Raw genomic sequence first — 20,804 nt, 5'->3', positions numbered from 1 at the left:
TGTCGCTTTTGCATTTCAAGCACAGCACACAATCTTCCCAGTCCAAAAGCAAACCAGTGCCATCACTGCTATACCTAGGGATGGGTACCTTTCACATTTGAACCAATACTATAACGAAACTTGGTACCTGGGAATCGATACCGGTACTCAACGGTAGCAGTTTTCGGTACTTTTGCGTGTTCATGTGGTAATAAATTTTAATTTGTTTAATAATAAAATCTCAAACATTTTCAATTTAACATATTTATTTCTGAATATATATAAACTTTAATGAATATAACAAAACAACAGCCAGCTGTTTGTATTGTAACATCTCAGTTGTTTTAAGCATTTCTTCAACATTAAAACCCTTAACTGACTATGAAGTGTAATGCACAAATTAAAGCCAAGCCATGTTGCTGGCTGCAGACGAGTCGCTAACGAATGCAGGCGTGCTAACGGTGCTGAATGCAGAAGTTGTAGCCGTAGATCTGAGGTTGACGAAAATTGTCTCTTCAGCCTTGATAAAAATCTTGTGCTTAACCAGGTCAGTGTAAATACACACACACTCAGAAGAATATATTTTTCTCTGACTGCAGCTTGTTTAAGCGATCTACATATTCAACAGAACACAAACAAAACTCTGAAATATTTATCTTCTACCTACTGTATTTTTTCTTTAACTTTAACTGTCTCTCCATCTTTCTTATTTCTCCATCTTTCTGTCTCTTTATCAAACCTTTTATCTGTTTCTTTCTTTCTTTCTTTCATCTATCTATCATGTATGTATTTAATTACCAAGCTCAGTCTTATAGATCTATGGAGGTAAATTTGTCTCAATATTATTCAATCAAACAAAAAACTAATCTCAATCAAAAAATATTAAGTTGTGATCAAAACTTTCAGAGTTGCAACGATTATTCTTTTTTAAATGGAATATTTTATTTTGGGGAGAAAAAAAAATTGTTTGATAAAACTTTTTTTTGATTAAAATGACTCATTTTTTCTCACGAAGAGAAAAAGGTTATTTGCAAAACATAAACTTATTTGCGCATGTCAAAAATCTTTGGTTACGAGACTCGTTTTTTTGGTTTTGACGCTCTCTGTTTTTGGTTGAACTCAACAAATTTTGAGTGCTGGAAACATGAACATCCTGGGCGGGGCCTAAAGATGAACGCTGAAAGACGTTTCCCTATTGGTTAGCGCTGACTAAAGACACAGACTCTGATCCCCCGTATCTCTGAACTTCTGCTCGAACTGCAGGGCTATTTCATAATTTCACTGTAGGTTTCTGGAGAAATACACAACTACCCCAACAAAGTACCACAAACACTTCTTTTTGGTGAGGTCGATGAGGTCCGGGGAAGTGGTCTGGACAACTTAAAGTGCAAGAGCATCCAGATCTCCTCTGAACTCTCCTGGACCGGAAACGCCCCTCGCCTGTTGAAGAAGGTACAACAACAGCTCTTCTTCATCTCCTCAGCTGCTTACAGATGTATACAGGGCCACGGTGGAAAGCACTCTGTGTCTCAGCATGACAGTGTGGTGAGGGAACTGCACAGGAGAGGAAGGAAGTATCACGGGTTGTGAGGACAACACACAGGATTATGGGATGCCATCTGCCTGACATGGACTCTGTTTTATACTACACTTGGGGTAGTTGTGTATTTCTCCAGAAACCTACAGTGAAATTATGAAATACTAATTCTGGTTATAATATAGATGACCCTCTAATAAAATCTGAAGAGATTGTGTTGTCACCTCTCATGGTTTTGGAGAAATAAATTCCTAAAAGTGGGACAAATGCATATAATGGTTGAGCATTGTGAGGTATTTTGACAAGATACTTCTCCAAAACTGTACAGTAAAATATTAAATATTTATTCTTTTACATAAAACATGAATGTGAAAGTTGTAAAAATGTAGTTAATATAAATGTTCTGTAGGTTCCTTTTCTGTTTTCCTCTTATTTTCTCAACCGTTGCCAGGATCGGCGTCCTTTCTGCTCCATTACCGTAATGAACCTTGTATGCCCGACGCTAATCTTTAAGAGAGAGCTGGTGTCGGCTGGCGTGACCGCGTATTTCTGACTTTCGGCTCACTTGACCGCAGTTTTCTTCTGTACAGTTGATGTCTCCTCACTGAAGCAACGCTGCAAGCCCTGCAGTTGGAGCAGAAGTTCAGAGTCTGCGGCTTTAGTCAGCGCTAACCGCTAATCGTTGGTCTTTAGGCCATATGTACCAGGAGTAGTAGAGTTAGCCCTGCTGCTGCTCGCAGGAGAGGAAGTGCTGCCATCAAACCTAAATTTGGCACTTTTTAAAACCGCAGATATCCTTGCCTGCTTTCTAGGTTTTAGCGGCATGTTTTCTAGGTTTTAGCGGCATGTTTTTCTGTCCGCTGTCAGGAGCTTGTGTTCACCTGCGTGTGAGCGCACCTAACTCAGTGTATCAGCGTCAGCGGTGGTGGCACAGAGTATAAGGTGTGTGTTTTCATCCAGCTCTTGTCAGGTTTGGCCATAGAAAGTAGAATAGTGATGAGGCAGGGACAGAAATCCTTCACTACGTGATCTATTAAAATGAATGACATTAACTGTTTAAACATACTAATATTACTACATGCCGTGATCCTCTTGGGGGGGCGGGCGATCTGATTGGCGAGGCGGGGCGCCCCCTTGAATAGTGGTAGGGGAACCGCTACAGGTGCTTCCTCAGATTAGAAGTATTCTTTCCGCTGGCCTTGCACATTGCATCACAAATATTGCAGCGAGTGTAATCTGCATCGCATTTTCATCACATTCTTGTACGTGCAATGCCGTGTTCATGTCCGGGATGGAAAATCGCCAACTCGTCCACTCCCTCAGTTTCACAATGATGCGTTTCAGTACCAAAACATGGCACCATTTGATGTTACGTCAATCTGTACTTGGTAGTACCGACGGAACTCGATCGGTACCTATAAAAGTACCGAATTCGGTACCCATCCCTAGCCATACCATAGCATTGGAACATTTCACAACAAGGAGGTCTGTTCACACCTGCAGGGTTGAGTTTATTAAAAAACCAAGAACATGAAGAATATGAAGTCATGTTTAAGAATAAGATAAATATTTTACCAAATTCAATTCCCTGTTTGAAAGTACAAAAACAGAACTTCACCATGAATCTATCACAGATATTTCTAGGAAGGAAGGAAGAAAGGAAGCTAGATAGATGTATTAAAAATGGACGAAAGGATGGATGGACAGGCAGATTACAACTTTAACAATGTCTGCAGAGAGAAATGTATGAAGGCAACTTTTACAGGATGGGATACGGAAAAAAGCCTATAAACAAAAAAATCCCATTTACATCCAGCCCTGGAAAATACTTATCTAGACTGTGTGAGGACCCTTTATGCAGAAGATGTTTTTAGTTAGATACAGTACATTTGCTATGTGCCTTACGTTTCATCTGTGTATGCAATTCCAAAGTATTCCTTCTCCTTAAGATTGAAGTGGGAAGCCACGAGGTCCAGCAAGTCCTTCGCCATCAGTTTGGGCTGCAGAGAAGAAGAAAACACGATCTGGGGTTAGATTATGATTGCAATTGTCAGTCATGCCTTGCCATATATCTGTGTGTGTCATTCATCACTTGATAGATTGACTGGAGTACGTACATGTGGCAAAGCTTAATGCAAATGTAATATCAGCCATTGATTTTGCGCAATGACTATGCTATTTAAAGAACAGCAGAAAAAAAAGTAAATGAGCTTGTGCGAGACCATAAGCAACGGACAGGGAGAGAGAGGAGCACAAAAAAAGATGGATGGAGTTTATAGATGCTGCTGACACCGCAAGTACGCTGGCCTGCCCTTCCTTTCACTCTACTTTTCTCTCTGACCCACACCTCCACTGCAGAGTCATGTTTTAAAGCTGAATCACTGTGCGGCAGACATGGCTACGGCTAGCACAATAGCTAATCCAATGAACTGATGGCTAGGCTATTTGTCATGAAACTATTTATTTATCATTACACCAAGAGGAGAAGGATCATCTTAAATCCAAGCAGAAGAGAGGGACTAATGCCTTATGCTACTGGTTTGTCACATCCTGAGTAACAGTACGCCCGACCCTGAGGTTAACCATGGGTGTGCCTCACTGCCTGCATTCATACACACACATACACACAAACACACACATCTCCATGCACATACAAATATGTAACCCCTAACACTTGTCACTCCCTGCACACATATAATGAACAGATGTTTTGTGCCATTTGAGAAAAAAGAGAAAAGAAGGGATTTATCCTGTATAAAAATAAATACGCAAATAAATTAAAGCACACACACCCTACAAATACATTACAGTACAGAAGAGCGAACAGTTTCAATAACCTCATCCAATCCATTCCCTGCACCACTAGGTTCAGTGTCAGAAGCTAGTGAGAGATATTTAGAGAGAAGGAGGTGATGTCATACAGCCCAAACACACACACACACACACACACACACACACACACACATCTGCACTGACCTAGATCCAATAAAGGGATGATGCCTACAGTTATTACAGTTATCCTTTTACACATAAAGGCTCTTGAGAGATAAGAACTGAAAGGAGAGGTTAAGATGAAGATTAAATGTAGACTCATTGTGCTTTAAACCTGCATTTACAGGAATAAAGTTAAACATAACATAATACGGCTGTACTAGATATCTACTGTATATTTGGTAACTATAATAACGCTGTCATAGATATGTAATCTAGCAGGTAAAAACTTGAAAATGTGTTGTACTCGTACTCGTCGTCTTCCGCTTTATCCGGGACCAGGTCACGGGGGCAGCAGACGAAGCAGAGACGCCCCTTTCCCTAGACACCTCCTCCAGCTCCTCCGGGGGGAGCCCAAGGCGTTCCCAGGCCAACCGAGAGACATAGTCCCTCCAGCGTGTACTGGGCCTCCTCCCGGTGGGATGTGCCTGGAACACCTCCCGAGGAAGGCGTCTGGGAGGCATCCGGTATAGATGCCCGAGCCACCTCAACTGGCTCCTCTCGATGTGGAGGAGTAGCGGCTCTACTCCTCACCCTATCTCTAAGGGAGTGCTCGGCCACCCTACGGAGGAAGCTCATTTCAGCCGCTTGTATCCGGGATCTCGTTCTTTCGGTCATGACCCAAAGTTCATGGCCATAGGTGAGGGTAGGAACGTAGACCGACTGGTAAATTGAGAGCTTCGCTTTTCAGCTCAGCTCTCTCTTCACCACAATGGACCGGCACATCGCCCCCATTACTGCGGCAGCCGCACCGATCTGTCTGTCGATCTCCTGCTCCATTCTTCCATCACTCGTGAACAAGAACCCGAGATACTTAAACTCCTCCACTTGAGGCAGGAACTCCCCACCAACCCGAAGAGGACAAGACACCCTTTTGCGGTCGAGAACCATGGCTTCGGACTTGGAGGAGCTGATCTTCATCCCAGCTGTTTCGCACTCGGCTGCGAACCGCCCCAGAGCATGCTTTAGGTCTTGGCTAGTGGGGGCCAGCAGGACCACGTCATCTGCAAAAAGAAGAGACGAAATCCTCTGGTCCCCAAACCAGACCCCCTCCGGCCCTAGAAAGCGTAGAAATCCTGTCCATAAAAGTTATGAACAGGACCGGTGACAAAGGGCAGCCCTGCCGGAGTCCAACATGCACCGGGAACAGGTCCGACTTAGTGCTGGCAATGCGGACCGAACTCCTGCTCCGCTTGTACAGAGACCGGATGGCCCCTAATAAAGGGCCCCCGATACTATACTCCTGGAGCACACAGGGCATCACGAGGGACACAGTCGAATGCTTCCTCCAAATGTGTTTTTTTTTTTTTAAAGGTAACATAATGGTACATTTAACTTTGTTTATGGTCTGATTGTATGGAGTAGTTACAAGCAGTGAGCATCTTGCCTGAGATCTAGATGAGAAATTAAACAAGCCAGAGCAAGGCCCACTTAAGACAGATTTTCTGCCACACAAAAGATCTCCACCTCAGATAAAGTATATATTGAAACTCAATGGTAATATGCATTTTACACTTTTTGAAGTTTTTGTGCTATTAATTTTGACAAACCATTAATTTTTTCCATAGTTTGTGACTAATGGATAATGACAGGATCTCGTGTATGGTTTTTAACAGTTGAGGTGAGATAAATATAAAGTTATAAAGCCAATAAAGACCAGATCATTTACAGGTAGAAACTTCAGAAAAGAGAGAGGGTTTACTTTCCTTTCACCTTGACTGTATTTTGTCTTCCTAACTCAACAATGTCTCCTGTGCTACACACAGTAAATAGCATGCACTAAAGCTGCTAATCATATCTTGTTGTAAATCTGCCAGTAATTGCATTTCCGCAAGTCAATTGTAAATATTCTTTAAAAATCACAAAAAAACAACCACATGAACTGATAGATGGCAAAATCAAAGTCAATGTTGTACTTTCCAGTGAAATAGAAGTACGGTACATATAAGACATAGCACATAGTGGGAGCCATGCAGCTGAAAGGCAGAATAACTCTTGCTTGAATCAGCTGATAGGTGGTAAAATATTATAGAAACTAGAATGCACAAAGTTGGTAAGAATGTTCTTTTGCTGCGAAAACAACACCAACGTAAACAACAGTCTCATTTAACCACCTTTGGGATGTAAGGATGCATTAACATAAAACACGGTGTATGCAGCAAACCTCTTCTCATGCTTGTGTATGTGTTGAACGACAGCTGGCGTGGACTGGACTGCGCCAGGTTGACTGCTCAACACGGCTAAGCATGCCATACCACGCATGCTGCGAGTTAAAATTATTTAATCACACTGAGGCACTGCTGACTCAAGATGTTTCTTCTCGTCTCAGGGCCACTGTCCATAACATTCCAACATGCAGTCCCATTCAGCATTTTCAGAAGTCATTTCTACATTAAACACACAAACACATCCATGTTCTGTCTATTCACAATTTGAGGTGGCACAATATATCGCAAATTTTTTATCATGGAAATATCAGCATTGTAAAGGACTCTTTGGAATTATGGGTAGTAGGTACTATAAGTGTCATGAATTCACAATTTGCATGCCAATAAGACACAGTGTGTTGGATAGTCTCACACATGCTTGACACAGATTACAGTGTTCACGGTGCTAAAGGTCTTAGAGATTGCTGGAAGCACAAAAGAGATCAAAATGTGGATTTATCATAACTGATATAATCTTCACAATGTTTGCAAGGACATTGGCCTCGCATGATTTTCTAATATTGTGCAGCTAAAGTGGGCATTTTCTACAACACTGTGTACGTACCAGTGAGACCTGCACTGTAAAAAACAAAAGCACCCTCAAGTCAACAAAACCACACACAACATATTCTAACTTGTGAATATTTATTACACAAAGATAAAGAAAACCCCAAAAACCCTGGATATTGACAAAATATGTAAAATCCACCATTTCCATGGGAAGTATATGTAGAGTTGTGGTTTCTTCTAACCACAACTCTACATGCTGCTTTTAAGCTGTAGCCTGAAAAACTCTTTACTTCCCCAAAGCTACTGAACTTGATTTGCAATGTTTGCCACTATCCCCCAGTCTCTAAGCCCAACGGCCATGGTGAGTGCAATAAGAATAATACTTAAATCCAAAGATCCCAAAAATACCCATTATAATAGCATTTAATTAAACTGAGTTAGGTTTAGGAAAATTTCTATGGTGCAAAATTTGGCTTAAATGGACATTAATATGAGAAGCAGTTTGCTTGATTCCCCCATAAGAATTTTTGCATGATTCTCTGAACTGAATTTGCTCTGATTGACGTACACTGGAAGATAATGCCTCCTGGTAAATACTTCCACTTCTCTTTAAAAGTAACTTTTCTAAATCTATACTTTTATTTCTAGGTCTTCTAAGCAAAGACGTAAATGAGCATCTATTTATTCTGAGTACTGACGGCAGTGTTTAAATCTGACATGTGTGACTCAACATAAATTGGTACTTCCATCCACATTGCCACTATTATTTCTCCAAATAGAAGTTCAACGGTATACTATTTGAAGGGCTCAACACATTTCAGATGTTTACAGTTTAGAAAGAGGCTATCTTTATAGTATTAACAGTAATACATGTTTTGATTCAGTCTGGGAGACAATGTGGTGGTCTCTCATTAACACACAACAGTCAACCATCTTGGCAGCGACAATCTAAACCCTATAGTACCAACAAGCAAATAGGGAGGCAAAGCCACATTAGTAAACACACGAGTATACAGCTGCAAATGTGATACAGAGATGAAATAAACCCCAGCTATAATGTTAAACATCAGAAGTCAATGAGTAAAGATGAAAAGAAACATCAACAGCTCAACAATGAGTTTTGTGGCTCGTTGTGCCTCCATATTGGTTAAAATACCAGCAACCTGTAGGTTCCCATCCAAAGCACATGACAGCTAAATTGAGTTTGGTTTCCTCTCAAAGTAGAGATACCAATTTTTCCAGATTCAATTTGTGACACTCCACGTATCAGATGTGTAATATCATTGCGAAAGATACCAACAGTGAAACAGATAGTGAATGGCAGGCAACACACACACGCAAACACACAGAGTAGCCTTTTATCAGACAGAACATCTCCTTGCTAGCTTAGACAGCATTACCTCTAATAGACATTCAGCCTGTGCCTTCTCAGCATCACAGGTAATTAACAGTGTGAGAATTACAGGGCACTGAGTGTGAGCAGGAGACACACTCAAGATTACCCACAGACAATTTACAAACACACAAATCTATCTTGGTTGCTTTGCTGGCAGCAAGTCCAGCCCTGTCTGCGCAAACAGACTTATATGCCCTTGCTGCCTTCAGACCTGTTCAGATTTATGACTTACTAACTTTTCAGTGGCATCCTTAGAGTCCTAAACTGTGTAAGAGTAGGATTTTTAGCTACATACAGTCTGCAATAGTATTTATACCACTGAAATTTTCTTTATGTTTTATATTGAGCTTTTATGTGATAGACCAACACAAGATGGCACATAATTATGAAGTGGAAATAAATTAATGTACAATTTTCCTTGTTTTTAACAAAAAAAATGGTGTGCATTTTTATGAATCCCCCATTTCTACAATCCCTCTAAATAAAATCTACTGCGGCCCGCTGCATTCAGGAGTCACCCAAATAGTAAATACAGTGAACATGTCTTGATTTAATCTCAATATAAATATCTTTGTTCTGTGAAGGCCTCAGTTTGTTAGAAAACATTACTGAACAAACAATGCAATGGAGATCAAGGAACACACCAAACAGGCCAGGGGAAAATTTGGGCCACTAACAGGTTAGCAGTATGTGCCCTGATTGAGAAGAAATGGGCTAGGCTTCTAACTAGTTCCTCAAACTTGCTACTATCCTTTCGGAAGTATTAAAAGTTTTTCTTTCTGTTCATCATCTTCGTGTACTTCACCAGTGTATTGCGTTTTCTTCATACCCTAGTCTGGTTTAATGGCCTAATATATAACCTTCTTTTCTTCTGTTTTTCCAAAGCTACAAGGCAAATTAGCTGTTCCTCCTCATCCAATGACGTCATGGCAGAAAGTGTGGGAAATGTAGGAATTTGCCACGACAAATGTAGGAAATTGGTCCGCCCGACTATGAAATCTCAAACATCTGCAGAAAGTGCGCTTAAATTAATTGAAAAACAGTGTTATTCTCATTGGTCTGACAAAATACAAAACAACCACCCAACAAAGACCCACAAGAGGGATAGAAAGAGGGAAAAGACAGAAGCATCTCGGTTTATGTGACAGTTGATTGTTAATTAAATCAACATTTCAGACCTTTCTCACATTACTTATTTTGCTAATTGTACTTACAAGTTATTTTATATACCTTGAATGGAAACAAGCCATTTTAATCCTTTAGATATCTGTAAAGGTACCTGTTTATATACTACTTAAAAATTATGTTTGTAATAAAGTGATTAGTTTTCAGTGAATAGAGGATAAGCAGACAAAATATAAATGAGACAAATTGTACTTGTAGACAGATCGAGACAGAGTAGGGAAAATTGGAGTAGGTAAAATCAGATGAGAATGAGAAACTGTGGTAGTGGTATGGGAAGGAGAGTGATGAGTGGAAAGTTAGAGAGACAGAGAGACAGCAAGTGGGAGATGAGCAGAACAAACTAGCAATTTGAAAGAGCAGATCAGTTCTTGCAGAGTAATCAAATCAGAAACTCAGCAGACCTATCCTCAGCCTACCCCTCCATTTTCTCCTTTATCCTTTAGTGTCATCTCCTTTCTCTCCATTCCTCAGCACTCATCCTAAATTTTTCTGTTCTACATTTTTCAGTCCCCAGTGATAAAAGGGACATTAGGAGACATGCACGAAGCATGAACTGAATATATTTCCATCTTTTTAGCCAACAAAGGAAAATGGTAGTGATTAGCAACCAACAAAAAACACAGATTTAACCTTTGAAAAGGTGGGAAAATGCCAGGCTAGAACCCATGCGAGATTAAACATAACTTTGACAGGATTAAATCAGTGTTGCAGTGTCCGTCTTCTGCCAGGAGCAGAGATCAAGTGAATAGAAAGAAAGTGCAGCGTCACCTACTGCTGACCACATTTCCCTGGGTCAGCAATAATCAAGCTCCTTAAGACATCGAGCACTGCATCTCTCTTGTGTTAAAGAAATGAGCATGTGTAAAACTTTAGATGATGGGAGGAGTAGAAGCATGAGAAACAGCAAGAGAAGAGGCACTCACCTGTACAAGGAGCTCCAGCTTCCTGTCATCCAGTAGATGGACCTGACACCGCCTTCCCTCTGTCATCTGAAAAACACAAGGGTTGCTTTTACTATTGCTGCTAATAAAACATATTCACTTATTTCAAAATTCTATACTTTTCCAGACTGAAACTTTGTGATCTGTAGGTCCGTTTTTACAGCACTCCAGACATGTGAGCACAAAACGTCAACTTAACTGGGTTTAGATCACTGAATAAGTGTTCTTATTGCTAGTCAGTAACATAACAACTAAAACTCCAAGTTATGATGTGTCAAAACAAACATAAAAGATTTCAATTAAATATTATTCATGGAATAGATGACAATTTATCCCAACTTATAATCTTCATCTTTGAGTTAAGTGAATAATTAGAGAGGGATGCACGGTGGTGCAGTTGGTAGCACTGTTGCCTTGCAGCGAGAAGGTCCTGTGTTTGACTCCCGGCTGGGGGTTTTTCTGCGTGGAGTTTTCATGTTCTCCCCATGCATGCGTGGGTTCTCACCGGGTACTCCAGCTTCTTCCCACAGTCTGAAGACATCTCTATAAATTGCCCTTATGTGTGTGAATGAGTGTGTGTGTGGTTTTGCCCTGTGATGGACTGACGACCTGTCCAGGGTACCTCCCACCCATAGACTGCTGGGGATAGGCACCAGCTTCCCTGCAACCCACTATGGAAGACACGGTATTGAAAATGACTGAATAATTAGTGATCTGTTGATCAGGCTTCCTCAGCTCAATCTTTAATGGAAATACAAGGTTGTAATATTACGAAAAAGAATTCCTCAACGAACCTGACCTAAAAATGTTTTAGATTTACTTGCTGACATTCTTCTGTCTATCACCAGTCAGTACAGCATGCTGCAGCATGTGTGGCGCGCTAACTGGAAACTTTTTCTGTCTGTGTGATATTTCAGTACAGTCTTAACAAGGTTATCTGAACTACACACAACAAGCCAACAGAGACAGTTCTCTGCTCTCTGTACTTCTCAAACATTTTGACATTCCACCTCCAGCATGACGTCCATTACCAATCAGAACACCAGCAACCACAGTCACAAAACTGTAGAGTTAATGTGCTGCTGACAAATTTCACAGGAGTGTTTGTCTGTGTTGCTGACATCAGGTTTGCTGAACAGAGCTGCAGAAACAAAGCTATATCTATACCTTTGTGTGGTGCTAAGTTCAGATGTAAACAAAGACGCAGGTGCAAAGAAGACACCACTAATTGCTGCAAACAACAAGTTCAAGCGAATATTTCACAAGAGAGGAAGCCAACTAAACAAACTTGCTAGAAAGACTTTTATTGTACACTAAAAAAACAAACCAAAGACTTAAAACATAAAGTTGCTCCAGATTTTAAATCAGCCGTCACAATCCAAATGAACCTACACTTTTCAAGCACTATGAAGAGTATGCTTATGCCTCCACATGTGTGGAGTTTCTCCACAATTTAACAGGAAGCGGGGAATCCGAGGACCGCAAACACCCTCCAGTTCCTCCCACACTTCCCTTACATCTGGAAGAAGCAGAGACAGGGCAATGGAGGACAGTGTATCACAAAAAAGAAAAGAAATTGTAGCTCAAGTAACTGATGAGAGCACATTTTAAAACATAGATCACTACAACAAAAACACAAGCGCTACTGGTTTGCAACTCCTCACCACAGGGCCACCTGGGGCACATGCAATTTAGTAAGGGTGTGTCAAAAACACAGCAACTGTGAGAGTTAAACCAAACCACTTTCCTACTTTCTCACAGTTCATCTCAGCATGTGTAATAGTTTCAGGCTCGTGAGTGAGATTTAGCACGGAGATGTCGAAGAAAAAAAGAAGGGGGAAAACTGTCGTTTGGATGTCTTATTCCTGATCCCAGTGAGAACTGTCCAAAAATTCTCTGTGCAAGTGTACACTAGGTTGATCTTACCCCCCACCAACACACACTGTTCTTGTGTGTGGTTTGGTGGTTTAGATTGAGTGCACCTGTGCACACAGTCAGTGACATGCTCACTCTTTTGTTTTTACATTTTACAGCCTTGCTTCTGCACTGAAGAGCAATTCAGTTCCCAAATTCAACACACCAAATCAAAGTGAATATAAGTGGTTATTGGAAAAACTACTCAGAAGTGTAGAGTATGTTGAACTGCATTGCAGACATATACACACACATACACACACACACACACCACTGGCAATCTGCTTCAGGGACCAGGGAAAAGTGCAAACCTTAATGTCAAGGTAACAAATCACTGCCCTGAGGCTTAAATTAGGGATTCCAATCTGCCAGAAACAGCCTCCTTATTGGTTTTACTGTAATAAAATTCCTTGAGGTATTGGGCACATGGTACCAATCTTCTATCCACCACCAAACCAAATGCAATAAAGTCTTTACAAACTGCATGCTTTTATTAAACTAGCAAATTAGGCATAATTCAACTTAATGCAATGTCACGGATCTATGACACAGTTTACATTATTAGATGGACTATTTTTAAAATTCAGATTAAATCTGAATAACGCATCTCAACACTGCTCACACTAAATTGTGCAGTAAACCCTGGCCAAAACACAATGCTGGGATTCTGACAAGCACGTAGAAGCGGCACCACTGGTTATTGCTACATATCTCAGCCATTACTTGACATAAATTACCTAACATTCCTCCCTCCAGAGCAACAGCCGCTGAAAACAAGAGTATAATTATGGCATACCGTTTTAAGGTACACATGTTCGAAGTGCTTCATAATTTCTCTTGAAGCTCACACCAAAACAGCAGCTACACACAGACCGTGAGCCAGAGATGCTGCTTGGTGAATATTTGAGACAGAAAGGAACGTTATTACATTACCTTGCTAACTGTGAGGTTCCTACAGCGACACTTGTACCAACAGAGAGAGGAAAAACCTGGAATGTTAATCCCAGAAAGAGACGAGTCGAGTTCCAGCCACAAAATAATCGAAAAACATCCGTTTTCCTGGCCGGCCTAGAGGAGGAGACACATCAGCATCCATGTTTGAGCCCATTAGTTAACGTTAGTTACAAGCTGACTGTGTTATTCCCTGCGTCCTACAGCAGCGCTGCCTCGTGTATCTTCGTCATTCCAACTTAAAAATATTTTAACTAGGCGCTAATTAACGGCGGCAGAGGAGGCTTGCTTCTCTCTCATCCCTCCTTCGGAAAACAGAAAGCCTCACGCTGCTAGTTTCCTCCACCCTCCCCTCAGCCTCCACCGGCAGGGCAGCCCCCGTATTCGCTACCGGCGGCGGCACCGGAGAACCATGAGACCGTACCAACGGTCAGAGAGCTGCAGGGGTGCGGGGAGTGGGGCGCGCTGCCGGGCAACAATGTCAGCAGTTGTCAGCAATGCCTCCCGTTGTCACCGGAGGTTGCTCCAAAAAACACGGGAATAATGGAGGCAAGATGTGGGGGGCGGGGAGAGGAGATGAGATGGGAATTTTCTGCTGCGGCTCCCAGCCATGAGAAACTGCAGACCTTTCTGTGCAGTGTGTGTGTAGAGGTGTGTGCTCACACCCAGACATCTGAGTCTACAGATCACCAAATCTGTCTTTAACACGGGTGCAAAATAACAATGGCTCTGATACTACATACTACGACGGAGTATTAGGGCCAGGCTAAGACATTTTTAGAAATTACGATAATAAAGTCGGAACAGTGGCTGTTCTTGCAATAATGTCTGCCTGTGAAAGATTCTGCAATCAACGTAGAATAAATGTAATTAAATAATAGCGCAACTTATAACTTATTCAGACTGCGAGAGAGCAAGAGAAGGCAAGAGTTTCAGCAGACAACAGAAAGCCTGGCAGGATTACAGCAAACTGGCTCTGTTTTATTCTATTGAGCTTGTCATGAAAGAAGCTGGATTTGGAAATGTTGACAGCCTTTTGGAAATGTCAGACTTGAAGTGGAACGAAACCCCAAATGAACTTTTTTTTTTTTTTTTTTTTGCAGATAAACTGTATAAACTGGACCTTAAAGGTACTAGCTTTATGTTACTGTGCGATTTTTACATTTTGATACAAACTTGTTTAATTCTACAATATTTGTCCTAAAATCGTCTTTGTGCTGCCCTCTTTTGGGTTGAACGGTGGCTGCTGCAGTTGAATTTTCCTATTGGTTCAAACAGAACAGGTTGGTACATATCTTGTTCGGGTACAACCATCTCACTCAGAGAGTCAGGAGTTGGAACTCCGAGCTTTGATCACAGCGTTTTATGCTTTATACCTTCTATCATGTGCTTTACTCAATTAAGATAATATAAATCTACATGTAAATGTAAACTCTCTGAAAGTCTGTTAATGCTTTAAACATCAGCCCATGTTAGCAATGATGCTGCTAACATCACTTTATCACTCCGGACCCATTCTGTCCTCTGCTGCCTTGGCTTGGAGCATCGCTGAGTGAGCGCCTTGAGCAAGCAGCTTGAACTGATTCTCCACCTCAAAAGACAAATCCCTTGCACAACTACCGGCGTCTCTTTGCTCACTCTCGTCCTCCTGACCACATTACCGCTTAACCACACCCACTCATCGCCACACCTGGTTCCCCTTAGTGTCTTTTGGCACGCCCACATTTGCCTGGGGGCGGGGTTATGCTTTTACATTAGGTGTAGGTCCACTTTAAGGTAATTGTGTACACTAGGTAATACACACAGAGGCTGCTCTTTTGGTCATGCTAGCCTTGCTAAACTGTGCTAGCTGCTAATAATTCAATGAAAACAATATTTTAAATGCTTTCCTAGGTCGTCTAACTCTTCTTATACAGGTCCTTCTCAAAATATTAGCATATTGTGATAAAGTTCATTATTTTCCATAATGTCATGATGAAAATTTAACATTCATATATTTTAGATTCATTGCACACTAACTGAAATATTTCAGGTCTTTTATTGTCTTAATACGGATGATTTTGGCATACAGCTCATGAAAACCCAAAATTCCTATCTCACAAAATTAGCATATCATTAAAAGGGTCTCTAAACGAGCTATGAACCTAAACATCTGAATCAACAAGTTAACTCTAAACACCTGCAAAAGATTCCTGAGGCCTTTAAAACTCCCAGCCTGGTTCATCACTCAAAACCCCAATCATGGGTAAGACTGCCGACCTGACTGCTGTCCAGAAGGCCACTATTGACACCCTCAAGTAAGAGGGTAAGACACAGAAAGAAATTTCTGAACGAATAGGCTGTTCCCAGAGTGCTGTATCAAGGCACCTCAGTGGGAAGTCTGTGGGAAGGAAAAAGTGTGGCAGAAAACGCTGCACAACGAGAAGAGGTGACCGGACCCTGAGGAAGATTGTGGAGAAGGGCCGATTCCAGACCTTGGGGGACCTGCGGAAGCAGTGGACTGAGTCTGGAGTAGAAACATCCAGAGCCACCGTGCACAGGCGTGTGCAGGAAATGGGCTACAGGTGCCGCATTCCCCAGGTCAAGCCACTTTTGAACCAGAAACAGCGGCAGAAGCGCCTGACCCGGGCTACAGAGAAGCAGCACTGGACTGTTGCTCAGTGGTCCAAAGTACTTTTTTCGGATGAAAGTAAATTCTGCATGTCATTCGGAAATCAAGGTGCCAGAGTCTGGAGGAAGACTGGGGAGAAGGAAATGCCAAAATGCCAGAAGTCCAGTGTCAAGTACCCACAGTCAGTGATGGTCTGGGGTGCCGTGTCAGCTGCTGGTGTTGGTCCACTGTGTTTTATCAAGGGCAGGGTCAATGCAGCTAGCTATCAGGAGATTTTGGGGCACTTCATGCTTCCATCTGCTGAAAAGCTTTATGGAGATGAAGATTTCATTTTTCAGCACGACCTGGCACCTGTTCACAGTGCCAAAACCACTGGTAAATGATTTACTGACCATGGTATCACTGTGCTCAATTGGCCTGCCAACTCTCCTGACCTGAACCCCATAGAGAATCTGTGGGATATTGTGAAGAGAACGTTGAGAGACTCAAGACCCAACACTCTGGATGAGCTAAAGGCCGCTATCGAAGCATCCTGGGCCTCCATAAGACCTCAGCAGTGCCACAGGCTGATTGCCTCCATGCTACGCCGCATTGAAGCAGTCATTTCTGCCAAAGGATTCCCGACCAAGTATTGAGTGCATAACTGTACATGATTATTTGAAGGTTGACGTTTTTTGTATTAAAAACACTTTTCTTTTATTGGTCGGATGAAATATGCTAATTTTGTGAGATAGGAATTTTGGGTTTTCATGAGCTGTATGCCACAATCATCCGTATTAAGACAATAAAAGACCTGAAATATTTCAGTTAGTGTGCAATGAATCTAAAATATATGAATGTTACATTTTTATCATGACATTATGGAAAATAATGAACTTTATCACAATATGCTAATATTTTGAGAAGGACCTGTAACTTAAAGAGAAATCAGAATGGGTTAAAATTCATATGGGTAAAATCAGTATTGATATAGAAAAAAACAAAGATGGGAAATCAGCTGCAAAATTCTGATCAGCGCATCTATACAAAAAAAAAAGGCTTCAAAATACTCTTGTGTTTTTTACGAATACAAAATAAAAGTTTAATACATTTCAAACTAGGTTTTAAGTAATAGATTAATTGTGACCAATGTAAGTCAGATATTAGGCAATTTAGTTCTGAATGCCGGGAAGGAAACTCACCACAGATACGTACGTTAGTGTCTTTAGCCACCTGTTGCGTACAGCAGTATTCCCTCACTGCCAACACCGTGCACAACCCTGGGGGTGTGGTGCAGGCAAACCAAACCTTGCAACTGACAGATAAATTATTAACACTTGTAACATTCCCAGTAGAAAGGCGCTCTGGACGATGAGCCTTGTTACCCATAGATCAGACTCATCTACAATGCACATTTAGAGCCTGATCTTCAAAGATCTCAAATACTATATACTATAAATAAATAAATTGCACATGCAATAAGTGGGCGTGTTGCATGCGATCTTCAAAGAAAGATTTTTTTGAGAGTCTGTGTTTGAAGAGTCCAGAGTTAATGATAAACAGCCACAATATTTAATCCTGAACGTAATATTAGCAACATAAAAATTGTTTGTTGTAGGAGTTGGCAATCGGTATATTGTAGCTTTGCTAATTTTAAAACATAACATCATAACTGTCCTGCAAAGAATTTAAATCGAACGTTTATGTACATAAAAATAAGTTATTTTCCAATTATTTTACTGAATTCGTTTTGTTTGTTTTGCCAATATTTTAACGAAATACAACGTGTTTGACTGTTTAAATTGTTTTTTGGTGCCACAAAATAATTTTTTTACTGTATAAACAAAACCCTCTCCTGGCTTATGTTCACATTTAAACAACGTAATCAAACTGATCCAGCTCCGATTGCCCTGCAATGACACAATGTTACTGTCAATAATGCAATGTGTTTAGTTTAGTGACAAGGTTAAAGCATGAAAAAAGTGTTTTAAGGAGTTTTTATATCATGGCTTTTGTTTGTGATTGGCTCCAAATCAGAGCTTAGATTATCCTAAATAGAATCCTCTATTCTCATCTATTTTTATTTTTTCCAACCCAAATCTGTAGGCACATGGACAGACGATTCTTTCTCTACATCAGCACCTGAATTTCGCGTGCGGTTTACTACAAGCACACCTTTTGAAGATCCGACCCATAGTGTAGTTCAGTCTGAATCGTTACTGGGTGGGAGCTCAACTTGATGTTTTCCTGTCTATGCCTAAACAGAAATCTTGCTTTCAGGTTTGAGTGAAGTCCTGGCCTTCATCCCACTGCAGCCGTTGGTCTGACATTTTTTTATGGCCTAAATTGGGCACTTGTTTTCACCTTAAACAGTTGTGCAGCAGCCGTTGAAACCACAAGCTGGTAAAATGCCAAATACATCCAGTTTTAAACGTCAATGTGTAGGGTTGAAGCAAGCCTAAACCTATAAGGCTATACAGACTGTCAGTAAATTGTCTGAATTACTCGAGTTATCTTTTCTTACATGGAAATGTCCTTGTATTATGAAAACAGTGTGAGGTCATATGTAAAGCATGCAGCATTGGAGACCAGCCTATTTGTTTGTCTTCTCAAACTAATTTGTTTCAGCCAAATGAAGTTGCAACATGTCTGAAATTTGGACTTAATCTTTACCAGAAATGTTCCTTTCTCTGACATTAAGCAGTGAGTCGCAGTTACATTGAGCGTTCTGCAGTCCCAAAATTCAGCTTAGTTTTCTAAACATTGCTGGTCATATGAGAAACGAGGAGGAGTATTACCCCCCTCCCCCCCTTGCTGGATTTTTCTGTTTTTGGATATTTTTGGCCTGCTCCAGACACCGGAAACTGGCCTGTCCAAGTTAAACATATCCAGATGACTCTTTCTTTGGCTTCAATATAAACATCAGCTTCTCTTTTTTTCATTCTCTAACTAAATACATATCTTCACCTTTATTGGTAGCTTCCTCAACTTTATTTGACAAGGACCCAGTTGTTAAACAGGGAAAGATGGGAGATGAAGTGGGGGGAGTTGTCAGTAGGGAAATTGAGCTGACAGAGGAAGAAGGCAAATTGAGCTGATGAATTCTAGTTCCTGTTTGAAATAGATATGAGTTAGGAGTCTGAGTGCAAGGAGACAAATTCAGCAACCACGATAATGAGAAAAGAAAGACAGAAAGAAAGGCAGGAAACATGGTTAAAAGGAACAGTAAACAAGTGGGATTGATTTACTGAACTACTCTTTCCAGTGTTCAGACCTCTATCCTTATTCTTTCCTGCTTGCCTTTTCTATGACTTACAGAGAGTATCAAGATGAATAAGGTATAGTGGTCTGATTTTTGTTATGGAGCCAGTGGGCTTCTATTTTGGGCCAGACCGTGCTTGTAATGAGGTGCTGATCTGGTGTATTTCAACAGAAGACTGGGTCCAGAGTGGAAAAATCTGAATGGGTGAGGTGGTATTAACAATAGGAGCATATAACAGTCCAGGCAGGTCAATACAGCTGATAGTCTATGCTGGATAAGTTAACTTCTAATGGTGAAGTGTACTGTAAACACAACAGAACCATTAATTTAGGCAGTATGAGGAATCCCTTTAACCCTGTGTGGGACGCTGCAGTAGGCAGCTGGAACTGACACACACTCATATGCTGTCTGGGTTGCTCTGTCTTCAATTGTCTACTTTTCCTCTATATTTGTGAAGCTCCTCACACCGTCTGACGTACAGCACCATGATTTGATTTATGACCATGAGATTTTTAGAACTGAAGAGGCTTGTCAGTGTTATTAATGGTACAGTACCCACAACTAGTGTTCCGCAGGTGAGATTAAAACACAAGATGCAAAAAAGAAGACAGTTCAATTGGATCTAATAAAAAAAAAAGATTGCCTGCTTTTCTACATTGCTTTTCTGGAGGTGGCATAGTGAGATGGAGCAGGGAGGGTCATGGAAAGGCAGCCAAGAATGTCTGGAGAAACGACTGACCAGGATAGATCTGTTTTGTTTGTTTAAGTGTGCACATTCATGTGTGTGTATGTGTCCCTGTGCTCCACCCTTCCTTGCCCATGAGTGTCTTTCAGACAGAAATGTGGTTCCAGTTAGGCCGCTTTTGAAAATCAGAAACATAGTGGCTCTTCAAACAAACTGGAGAAATTTCTGTAGCCCGCTCTGCTTTGTTCTTATTTTACAAAAAAATCTCCATTGCCAGACTTTAATCAACCTCCCACCCCATCAGTCCACCTCCTAAAATATCCCCAACGGTTTTTACACAGGACCACAACACTGACTAAAACTGACAGATGGAGATGATTATGCATTTTAAAATACTACTACGCTTTCACTGAGAATACTGCTGTAATGTTAAAGCATTTAGCATAGACATCTGACATCATCTTGTACAGCGGATTTTTACAGATCTAAACTTTTGTTCAACTGAATCCATATTTTGATGCCATCTGCAACCAGATGAGCCTCAATTTGCAACGGAAACATCTAATTAGAGATGCACTGCTTTCCCATCTCCAGTTTTTGTGAAGCTTTAACCTGCTGATATTAATTTTATCCCATTCGAATTTTTCATTAAAAGC

The 20,804-nt window shown here is 41.0% G+C and overlaps 1 protein-coding gene across 1 annotated transcript in view; it reads right to left on the bottom strand.

The window, feature by feature from the left end:
* frmd4a (FERM domain containing 4A) overlaps positions 1-20,804 on the bottom strand; it is an 81,341-nt gene that overhangs the window by 37,327 nt on the left and 23,210 nt on the right. The window contains exons 2-3 of the mRNA XM_047381954.1: positions 10,729-10,794; positions 3,422-3,516 (exon numbers count right to left, since the gene is read on the bottom strand). Of these exons, the coding sequence (XP_047237910.1) occupies positions 3,422-3,516; positions 10,729-10,794 (161 nt within the window). The remainder of the gene's footprint in view (positions 1-3,421; positions 3,517-10,728; positions 10,795-20,804) is intronic.

Source organism: Girardinichthys multiradiatus, chromosome 2 (assembly GCF_021462225.1).
Source record: "Girardinichthys multiradiatus isolate DD_20200921_A chromosome 2, DD_fGirMul_XY1, whole genome shotgun sequence".
In the NCBI taxonomy this organism is placed as follows: domain Eukaryota; kingdom Metazoa; phylum Chordata; class Actinopteri; order Cyprinodontiformes; family Goodeidae; genus Girardinichthys; species Girardinichthys multiradiatus.
This window is presented reverse-complemented; position numbering and strand designations above follow the sequence as displayed.